The 12,210-nt window shown below is 31.5% G+C and overlaps 1 protein-coding gene across 2 annotated transcripts in view; it reads left to right on the top strand.

Annotated features, from left to right (window-relative positions):
• Nucleotides 1-12,210, top strand: part of LOC106462833 (TOG array regulator of axonemal microtubules protein 1-like) — a 41,347-nt gene that overhangs the window by 15,690 nt on the left and 13,447 nt on the right. For both annotated transcript variants that reach the window (XM_022390230.1, XM_022390229.1), the window contains 2 exons: nucleotides 1,725-1,925; nucleotides 9,633-9,825. In XM_022390230.1, the coding sequence (XP_022245938.1) occupies nucleotides 1,725-1,925; nucleotides 9,633-9,825 (394 nt within the window). The remainder of the gene's footprint in view (nucleotides 1-1,724; nucleotides 1,926-9,632; nucleotides 9,826-12,210) is intronic.

The following is a 12,210-nucleotide window of genomic DNA, read 5'->3' as shown; positions in this document are numbered from 1 at the left end:
GCATCATGTATTAAGAACATATTTGTGGAGCTGACAGTCACAATCAATTCCTGTAACTGTTGAAAGTTGTTTCGCATATACAAATTTTATATAAATGTATCAGTAGTTAATCATATAGTTTCTACAGTATCGGTTTTTTAACCACTTAGGAATTGCTTAGCATTTGATGTTTGTTAGTTTTTTTTTCAGTTCATACACCAAACTAAGCTGTAATTGGGTTACCCATTGCATCTTCAGAGAAATAGACTGAGCATGGCCCATTGGGTAATGCGCTAGACTGTGGGTCTATCATTCATCTCCCATTAACATAAAAAAAAAAAACGAATTGAGCTCTGGACTGTGGGGCAGTGGACATTGTAAGTGTGACAATCAAATACTACTATTTGGTCAGAAAAGAATAGCCCAAGAGTTGGCAGTGGATGCTTTTGACTAGCTGCCTTCCCTCAAGTCTATCAGCTCAACATTATGGATGGTTATCACAGATAGCCATTAGTAGCTTTGTGCAAATATTGGAAAACAAAAAGATCCAGAGAAATATAATGCTAACTGATATTTATAGAAATCTATACAAAAAATTATACCAACTAATAACAAATAGCAAAAAGTTAGTGTATTTAAAATTGGCATAATATAAACAATGTTCAGGAATAGATACTGCACAATGAATTAATATTTAGCTTTTCGAGCCACAAAGAACTAGAATTTGGAAGATAAATTTTGAATAATCTACATTCATTTACATATCCCATATATATTTTATTTTATTTTATAGGAAAACCAACATTAATACAAAAAATCATTTGTATTATTAGTATAGTACAATCCAAAAAAGAAGTTCATTGATAATTTTTATTCAGTCTAAGCACAAAATATGAATGTTGGCACATAATAAAGTTACATTTTATTTCCACAGAGGTAAGACATTTACCTATTCTGATTGTAAGATGTTATCCTTCCCTTAGTTGGTGTTTGAATTTTTTTCATAACTTTAGATGCTTAAAGTGTTGTGTAGGATTGATTTTGAATGTTTGAATACCATGAAAATAGCATAGCCATGCTGACATGCTATATTTTCTGAAGTTGTGAAAATTGAGATTGTGTAGAATCGAAACCAGTGACCCTACTACTCCATCTGATGCTTTAGCTAACTCAGCTTTTCACTTCATTTGTTATTATGTATAGAATTTTACAAGACACTTGAGTTTACCCATCAAGGTTATAAAGCTCAGAACCTATGTATTGACTTTCTTTGTTGGAAGTGCCAATTTTAAGTGATCTTTGTGTATACATTTTAATTTAAGGCTGGAGCACTATCTTCTGAAGTTAGACGTTTTCTTAAGAAGTGAAATAAATAAATATATTCTGAGCTTTACAAGCTTTCAGAGTTCTGTCAAATATTATTCTTGATAACCAACAAAGTAATACAACTGAGGCTTCCAGCATTCAAGATGGAATAGTTCAGCTGGTTAAAGCAGTCATCCAATTGTGAGAGTCACAGGTGCAAATTATTTCACCTTCTTACATGTTGCACTGGATGATGTACACCCTCAAAATTTCGTATGATAAATGTTATTTGTTATGATCAAGATATAAGAACTAAATTTGAGTGATATTTTGCTGTATAAAATGAGAGATCTTTTAACCAGTAAATACTCATTACATCTTAGAAAAATGTATAAAAGTATATAACTTGGCTGATAAGTTTTTGTATGCACTTTCACTAGACCCAGTTCAAATGAACAGTATCAGGTACTTAATAATGTACACCAAAATGTTGCTGGACCTCCAAACCAAGAACATCAGCCAAGTAATGCTGGAGACCAAAAAACTGGTGGTGGTGGTGGACATTCAGAATATGACAATATTTCCAAAAATCCTGAGAAAGCATTAAGAGAAATTTTGAATTCCATATCCGATGAAAACTGGCAAGTTTTTTTTTTTACTTCTGTTTTATATCTCATAAATTTTTTCTGATGCAAATATAAATACGAACTTCTAGCAATCTTTATGTCACCAAGAAGAAGTAATGAATAAAAAATTTTAAAAAGAAAACTTCTTCATTTTATAGAGAGCTGTTTATTCAATTTTGATATGCTTGAATAATTGCCATGCTTATTAGAGCATTTTGATTTTATTTACTTATTGGGGCACTTTAAGTAAAGATTTGTTGCTAATCAATTTTGGTTTTGTAAAAGAATATAAAATTTGTGAATTGTTAGCCTATGCTATATCATGCAAAGTGATAAAAGTGTACCACAGAACTAATTATTAATATCAGGCCTGTTTCTACATCTTTCAATGAGAAGCAGTGAAATAACCTGATTAAGTTGTAGCTTCTGTTTGTGAATGAGCAAACTGTCTTTTGTATGTTAACTTTGTTCATCATTGGTTTAAGATCTTAAAATAATTTGAATGGACAGCCACGTCATACTCACCAATATGTTTGATCTTTTCATAATGTTATTACTTTTATCTGCAGCTATCTTGTGGTAGATCTCATGTAGCCTTGATTGGAACAAGGCTGTTAATTTACTTGCACTTTGTAGTATATTGTATTTTAATTTTTAATTGACACAAGAAATTAAGAAACTTTACATTTTTAAAACTTGAGATCATTTTAACTTGCTTATATAGAGTTTGTTAATGTGATGTTTAATTTACAAAGACCACTAAAATTGTATATAACAAAGTTACCTAAGACAAATATTTAAGTTTCAGAGAAGATATTCATCCTTCTCTTGGTGCTATTCAGTGAGTCAATAGTAAGTTTACTATTTATGGACTTAAATACTCGAATCCTGAGTTTTTATTATCCATTGTAGACAGAGTGCAGATAGCTTATTGTGTAGATGTTCACTAGAAAAACACCAACTGTCAGTGTTATATTATTTTTTTACAAGTAAAGGAGTTTTTGAATGAAAGGTTTGCCCATAAAATACACAAACTTCAGAGGTTTGGTTTTTTGCTGTTCTTATTATTCTTTTGTATATTTTGTATATAAACAGAGTATTCTTCATTTTAACTTTAAACTGTTTTTAAACACTGCTTTGTCATTTTGAATTTAGACTTACAATTTTTATATTTTTATTGACAAAGGTTTCATGAATTCCTTTTACATTGAAATTTTAGAAAAACTATGAAAATTAACAGTTTGTAAGGTATGTTGAATTTTTCAAGAAAAAAAAAAAAGAGAAAATTATCATTAAGTATGGTAGTGATGAAACAAAATGGTCACCATAAAAATTGCCCATTTAAAACCACATTTAAAATGTCTCAATATTAACAATGACTATTTCACAGTATTAATTAAGTGAAACTAATGCTCATTGTACTTGTAAAGCTGCCAAAATTGCTATATATGTGTCTATGGAGTGAATCAAAATTTCACTATTTCAACGAATATTCATCTAAATAAGTAAGTAAGTGACTTTTCTGGACAAGCATACAGAAAAAATTATGAACCTTATTACTCTAATTCTTTCACAGAACTCTTCTTTCTGGGGTCACGATGATTCCTTTCTTATATCAAAAAAGATACTAGTATATATATATATAAAGGATGATGCACTACTCTGGACAAATAATTAGATTTGAGGCTAGGTTGGTAGAGATTCTCAGGAGTAATGAAATAAAATCAGGTATACTCATGCCCCACACTTGGTATTGCTGGTGCACAAAAATATAGCTAATGAAAAGGAAACAAACAAATATGATGTATACATTTTGAATTTTATAAATGCAAGTAGAGATTGATATATACGTAACCTTAGCTAGCTATAGTAATATAGAAAGCTTAATGCTACAAAACTATTTAAACAAGAATGTCAAGACTACAATAAGTGAGTTACTTAAAATTTAAAAAAATTCATCCCTACTTTGACAAATCACTGTAATTATGTTAGCCTAATCCAAAGTAGGGATGAAATTGTAAGTAACTCAGTTTTTATAGTTTTGATTTTCTTATTTCAATACTTTTTGTAGCAATAAAACTTTCTGTATTACTATAGCTAACTAGGGTTAAGTATATGTTGATTCTTACTTGTCTTTATAAAATTATAAAGTTTTTTTATTATACGTGTATATATCATTATAGGGTTAGCAAAAAAAATGTGTTTTTTGTTTTTAAATTCTATAAAAACTACTGCAAAGAGTCAAATAAGTACAATTTGAGTTTGTTTGGGAAATCACAGAGTGAGTCTCAATTATTTACAATAAGCTAGTTGAGCAGTAGTGTATTTTATTTTATAATATTAATAATTGATCAGTCAAGATGAATGTTCATGTTGTTGGATAATATATTTCTTTGGCTTCATGTGGCAGATGAAAACTGTCAAAGGTTCAAGATAGTATTTTATTCAAATGATCATATTATTTCTTCAATCATTTGCTTCCATTTGTTAAACAGTAGCTTAGTTCGAATTACTGTACAGTAGTTTTCAAGTTGCACCCCTAACTTATCTCATGTGATACCATTTTTCTCATGAAAACAAACATTGATTTTGAGGTGAATACACAAACTTGAAAGTTTGAGACTTTGTCAGTTTCAAATTTCTCTTGTTACCAGACTTTGAGAATGATTAATATCTGAATCATTTGATAATAGCTAATGTTACAGCACTTAAAAGGTTATTTTAAAAAAATCGAGTTGTGGCTACATAATTTGTAACAATACATCTGCTAGCTACAATAGAAACAAAAAGTTTTCTGTAAATAATAATTATCTTCATGAATTACACTGCAGTACTAAAACTTGTATATTGTAGAAAATGTGATGTTTAATATGTATACAAGACATTGCAATTTTTGAGAAACGGAATGAATGGCGACAGGTCTTCAAGTAAATAAGAAATGCCCAAATTTCCTCTTTCAGCACTTAGGCTCTCAAGAACATACTTTTGAAGAGTTTTGCATTCTACCTGTAGAATTCATACAGTGTAAAAATTTGTCTGGTTTATGCACGAAACTAGTGGGAAGAGAGTACTATTGGGTGAAAATACAAATTACAATTTACTCCTGTGGGCTTAACAAACAGTTTTAAAATGAATGTAGTGTTTCTCCAAGTTATCAGTTTATAAATAATCCATGTTTTTTCAATAGATTAAACATCAGCCACATAGTCTTGGGCATAGGATAGTTTGTTACAAGACTTTTTAGAAGTTTATCAAACAAGAGGTCTCAGAGGTTTATATGTTACTTTGCGAGTAATATTTACACTAGTCTTCCTATTAATAAAATTAAAAAGAGTCTCATTATCAGTTTCAAGGTCTTTTAATAATTTTAGTAAGATAATCTTCTGCATCAGTAAATATATAACTTTTATGACAATGTTACTCATGAAAATGATCACTGTTTCACATCAAATGAATTCTTGTAGGCCATGTATATTTCACTTGAAAACACATTTGTGTAAGTTGGTCAGTGTGTCTTCTAACTGGTAAAAGGAATTCCAATGGTAGGTAATTTCAGCTCACAAATTGCAGATTTATATTTATTTGGACTGGAATTTTCATACATTACAAATCTTGGTTAGAAAGACTAGAGTAAAGCTTTGTATGTTAATTGCACCTGTATATCTATATATATGATTTTCTTATACCAAATTATCAAGATTTTCTAGACACAGCTTAGCAAATGAACTTCCTGAAGCTCATTCTAGAAAAAGCTCTTTCACAAAGTATAGTATCTGGATTTAGATATCAGCATCACTAATCTAACATTCAAATCCAAAATTTTGAATAAAACACTTTCAACTTTGAAGCAATAAACTTGTACATTCCAAATATGAATACTCCAAATAAGTTATGTTACAATGTTTACTACTTAAACCTTATTAGATACAATAGAATTTGTTCATTATTACAAGACTTTATGGATAGAATTCGTTAACTCACTCTCATTTTCACAAACATGGTTTCTCATTGCACATTTTAAACACACAATTAATTTAATTCAAAAATATATATTCACTTTTCTGCACAACAGAGTTATTATCTTGTGTCATTCCTGTGAGGTTTTTGGAGATGCCACAAGCCTTGAATGAAGTCCCAACCCATACATGTACTAATATGTATTGCATGAGCCTATAATGTAATAATCATTAAACCATAACCCTCCATCAAAAGGAGGGCAGTACATCCTCCATGTAAATTAATCCCCATGAGCACTAGCATTTGAACAAAGGCTTATACTTTCTTCAGCACTGCTTTGTTTGTATATGTTTTTCTTAGGAATTAACAACATTTTTGCACTTATTATTTGAAAGTTTCATTATCATTTGTAGTATAGTCTTTATTTCTTGATTATGAGAAAGAAAGAAACCAAATTTTAAATATATCAGTTAGAACTTCATATTATTTTTGATTAGACTTTTTTCTTTTAATCAGATTTGTAATTTTGGGATACATGTCCTATTGTCTGTGATAAAGCTTCTTGTACAGTACTAGTTCTTGTTGTTTTAATCCAATGTACAGGTTTAGTTAAGTACTCTTCAGTATCATCATTAGGCCTATGCACTATAGATATATCAGGCCAAGTATTATTTCTAAAATAAAGTAAATTTCATGGATCATCTGAATTACGCATTCATGTTTATGAAATCTCTCAATATTCTGTCATTTCTCAACAGGAGTCATCTAATATTGTAATGGTGATTGGAGGTACACCTGATGGTCAATGATATTACCATCATTGTGCACCTGGTGGTTGATTCTATTGTAATCTCAAATCAATGATTCCTTACCTTCTGTGTCTGTTACTTCATCTAAGCTAGCCCAATCTTTCAATGAGTCTCACCAATGTTGTTTCCATGCCTGCTTTATCTTTTAGTTCCCTCTTCTCAACGGGGTTCAGGTAATTTCATCTTCATTACTTAGATTACACAGGTTTTTGTTTTCTCTTTCTCCATTTGCTTGGGCTGTCTTGTTGCATTTGCTTCCATCACTTGAGCCTCTTCTTTCAGCTTGGAGATCTTCTATTTTTTCCATCTTTCTTTTTTTATCTTTCTCATTTCCAATCTGTTCATCTTTGCATCTTACTTACTCAACTTATTTGCTATCTGTCCATACTTCACCTTCATTTTGTGGCTTTACCTCATAACTCTGTCAGCTTTACTGGGGAAACTAACACATACTTGTTTTTACACCCTTCCTTTTATATTTTTTTTCATTGTGCCCAAGTTAACTTGGTTTCGTTGTTTCTGGGATTTTCTTAGTTGGGATACCTTACTTTTGAGTGTTTGCCTCTCCCAGTCTTATCACTAAGACCTCTCTGTATGGTATCCTTCCTTTTAAATGAGGTCTTTGAAGGTGTTCCTTACACTTTGTTAACTCAAGCTGAGACTGTTTGTCAGCAGTTTTCTCTGATTACTTTAATTTTCTGATTTTCTTAGCCCAGGGGTCCCAACAGGTTTCCTGTCTTGTCTAGTTGCACTCTCTTCTGTTCCTCATTCTCTTGCTCTTGTTTTCTGTGGACATCGTTTGCAAACAACCTTTGAGTCACAAAGATGCTTTCTCATGGACTTTCCTGTCTTTTTGTACTCATCTTCCTCTTTTTCTGGTTGGTTTTCACTCCCTCAGAGCTTGAGCAGTTTCGACACCTGGAAGAGGCCGTGTATTTTCAATGTGTCATGAATGTCATGAAACAGGTCCTAAACCCCCTTTGGGGTTTTTACTCATGTCTCTTTTTTGTTACCAAAAAGACAGGAGATTGGTGCCTTGGAATAGATCTCTTATCCATGAACCAATTTTTTTGTCATCCCCCAATTCAAGATGGGAATTTTCTCAATCTGAGATAAGTGTTCTATTCTAGACTGTGAATGGCCAAAATAAATGTTTCGAATGTTTTTCTCCACATCCTAATTTGTACAGCTGCTCAAAATTGTCTCTGGTTTTTTCATGACAATCACATTGTTTTTGTTCTGGGCACTTCCTTTCAGGTTACTTATGGCCCTGTATGTTTTCAATCATCATGAGTGCATTCACATGGAGGATGCATTTTTGTATCTACGTTCCCACTACGATCTGGATGACTGGCTCCCTCTTGCTTTTTGGTTGGCTGATCAAGTTCTACAAGATTATCAGCACCCCACACCAATATCTTATTGACTTGTAAGTCTCTTTTGATTGGTATGAAGTGCAGACTGAACCATTCACACAAACAAGTCATGGAGTATCTGATTACCAAAGCTATCCTATCTTCATCTTTTCTTGTGCAAGAGGTTCTTTCTCTTTTGAGGATTCTAGTGGAGGACTATAATGATGATTACATCATAGCTCTAGTGCAATACACATAAAAAGGTGGTAAGGTGGAATATTCATTCAGATTTTGTGACATGGCAAAAATCTTCATGGAAGTAGCACAAGACAATAGCTCTTTGTTGTGTAGATAAGTGAGTAACCATCTGAAATATATTTTCAGGTAAGAAAAATGTTAATTCTATGGGAAATTCAACAATCTTCCTTTGTTAGTAAATATGGGTTTAGAAGTTTTATAGAATATCATGTTCTTTAAAAAACTTTCATATCTACACTTTTGTTCCTTTGGAAATTGTTGAGGGTAATAGTGAACCACTTTATAGTATTGACCATCAATGGTTTTTATTTCCCATTATTTAAGGTCTTACCATATATTGTTAATTAATACTTGCTATATAACAGTTCCATATATAGTATGATATTACATCATTAGTTTAGCAACAGTGGTTTTTGCTAATTACTTTTTTTGATATATTAATGAGTGTTGTAACTTTATACAGTCTTATCATGTTTCGTTTTTGGCTTTTATAGATGTTTTAACTTTATTTATTACTTCCTTTGCCTGCTTTATGTGTTTGATAAGTGACAGGGGTTAATTCATGTGCGAGTGGTTTTGTTAAACACAACTCATAGTACGTTTTCATGTTGTTTTCTCTGTAAGTGTTTATTTAATTTCTTATTTTGTATCTTTATAAACATTAGTTTTTTTGGCTGTACTGTTGGTAAATTCTTATTACTTGGTTCAACACAACTAAACAGTAACATATTTCATAGTAATTTGTCACAGATGCCACACTCCTAAAGTTACACTTATGGAGGTGTGTAATCAGTGTACATTGGTCATAAGATGTGTCAGCTTATTATACTGATGTCACGTTTTTCAAAGAAAATTACTTCTATGATAACAGTTTAGCCAACAGCTATTGTTTCTGTGTTCTATAAGTAAGGTATGCTATATTATAATTTTTTATTGCTACTTTCATTAACAGTATTGGTTAAACTGTTTAATGTATCTAATTTTATTACTTTTTAGTTTTATTTTTATCATTATACTTTTAGTACAGAGATTTTAATGCATTGTTAGCTTACTACATGGATTTATGACTAACCTAAACTTAAGCTGGCCAAACCTCATGCATTATTATTGGAACCACAGCCAAAAATACCATTATCAACAAGGGTACCCAAGTGAAGAAACAATGCATTCTAATTTTTATATGCAGGAAAGTATATCCAATTAGTTATGCTTATTATCAGGTTGATTTCTAATTTCACTCTTAAGTAGGTAAGTTGCTCTGATTAGAAGTAAATATTAATTGTTCATTGCTAATAATTAACCTATGAATTTTGTTGTAATTTCTTATATATTTAATATTTCAGGACCAAACAAGTGGAAGCAATGAAGAACCTAGACCATTTGGCTAGTTTTCATTCATCAGTGGTGCATTGTCATCTTCATTCTGTGGTACTAGCTGTTATTAGAGAGATTCAAAACTTACGGACTTCAGTTGCACGAGTTGCCATTGCCACACTTGCAAATCTCTTTATTAATTTAAAAAGACAGATGGAAACTGTAAGTGTAAAGTTTTTTAAAATATTTCCTATATATATTCAGAAACATGTTTCCAAAGCTGGGTGAACTCAACTGATGATTCAGTACATTCTAATCATATTGTAATGATATATTGAGTAAGCTATTATACTGGCTTAATTTTTCGTTTTGATCCATGTAGATAGCTTATTTTGATCAGAAGTTAATGATAATAAATTTGTATTTAGAGAAATCTCTATAGAAAAGAGATTCTTTATCATAACTTAAAAGATCACGCACTACACCAGAGGTGTGCAAGAACCTGCAGCAGAATAACTAAGAGGCATGTGAAAAAATGCATCAGCAGCCAGACAAGATACTAAAATGAAGTAGACTTATCTTTGAAATATCTAAAAAAATCTTTCCTTATTGAATTTGCTTTCATGCTGTCGAAAATCTTGACTTTACACGATGCAGAGCATACATCAACTTATGAGTTCTACACCCTCTCATCTTCCACTTGACTTATTGCACATGCATAAGGAGGACATACATAAACTCTGCTATCTTGTCAGAAAACAGAATTTCTTGCTGATCTTTGTGCTGTTAACTTCATTCACCATGAATCCTGAGGTCAAAATTAACTACTGCTACAGATGTTTTTACCAATATTGGATACTTTGCAAGCTCTTTGGAGGTGCTAGTTACTCACATAGACTGCCTGTAATGTGCAGGGAAATCTCATGACTATATTGATTAACTCATTCAGGTGATTAATTATGTATTGTCTGCTAGTGGATTTCACAATGCTCAAGAGTAGAACATCTGGATCTTTTCTCATGGTGATAAAAAAGTGATCTATCTTTTGCGTTGGCCTATTCATTTCATTGTCTGAAAAACAGGATTTTCAATATATTCCTTTTCTGAAAAAGCTTCTACTGGTTTGATTTGTCTTTTTCTTTTCTTCTCAGGTATGTCCTATTATAAGTTTTGAAATAATTACTTTTGTGCCTGATGTTGTATGATTCAGTTCTTGAATCTTTATATTTTTAGAAATCAGCTAAATATTAATAGCCTTTCAGCAGAATTATCTTCCTCTATCCATCTTATTTCTGAAGCTCTTGACCATCACATTGTTTTTTGTTACAGGGTCTTTTACTTTCACCCCATTGTCAGCTTTCTGCTTTGCAGCTATGATTTCTCTCATTTTGAGATTTTCTTCTTCAAAGTATTTATTTGTTATCACTTACCCTCATTCTCCTGATTGTTTTAGGTAGAGTATCTGGATTAAATTTTTAAATTTAAGTCTTCCTAAGCTACAGTTCTTACTATTTTTACTTTTTTCTGTTACTGCATGACTTATACTCCTCTGACATCTTAGCCTAGTGTGCCTTATTACAAGGTACTTGTCTCCCTGATCCTAAGAGAGAGATTTTTCCCTGCACCATTTGTCTTTGCAGGATTTCAACCATGTTAGTTTACCATCCAGGAGAAACACACTAGCAAGAGCTGATTAGGATTTTAGAATTTTAACTTACTACGTTCCTTTCAAGATGACATGTAAGTAATATTTTTCTGCCTGCCTTGCCTCCTTTGTCTACTTCTCAATGGATTTCAGTAATTCTACGTGTTCTTTTCGATCCTACTGAATGGCTAAAAGTAGTTATCAGCAAGGTGGGTTTTGTTGATCCTCTTAATGATTCTCTTCTGTTGAAGAAGAACTTCCTATATGGACTATGGGATTGTCTTGTATTATTGGTTTATTTGTGGGATTCTTGGTTGCGATTGGCATTTCGTTCTAATATTATTATATTTTCTTTTCAATCCAGTAATTCTCATATTTCCTTCAGAAAAGAGCAGTCAAACTCATATATCATGCTATGCTAGGTTTTACTACCATCTCTTTGTGGCTCTAAAAATATCAAAAGATTTGAAACCCATTATAAACCTATCTCAACTAATATTTTTGTGGAGACATCTCATTTTGAAATGGAAACATACAGTTTATGAAAAACAAGACCATTTTGAAATTATAAGAATTACAGAAATTCAGATTTATCTGCATGATGGGACTGTTGCGCCACCAATGGCTTGACAGTAAGCTTGAGGGCTTATAATACTTAAACTTTGGATTTGAGCTATGTGGTGGGCACAGCACATATAGCTCACTGAGAAGCTTTGTGTTTAACAACAAACCAAACATTCTGGGAGAGTAGTATTTGATTTAAAATTATTATGAATTGATAAAGAAACTGAGTTATATGTCTACAATAATGAACAAATAATGTGTCAGCTGTATAAATAATATGCATTTGTATAACAAGCTAAAATAGACTTGAAAAAAGAACAGAAGTTAAAATTTGGTAACCACTGATATACACTGAGTGGTCACAAGTAAATATACACCTAATTTTTCGTCATTTAACT

Source organism: Limulus polyphemus, unplaced genomic scaffold (assembly GCF_000517525.1).
Source record: "Limulus polyphemus unplaced genomic scaffold, Limulus_polyphemus-2.1.2 Scaffold1262, whole genome shotgun sequence".
NCBI lineage: Eukaryota > Metazoa > Arthropoda > Merostomata > Xiphosura > Limulidae > Limulus > Limulus polyphemus.
The sequence above is the reverse complement of the archived record's forward strand: the minus strand, read 5'-3'. Positions and strand labels throughout refer to the sequence as shown.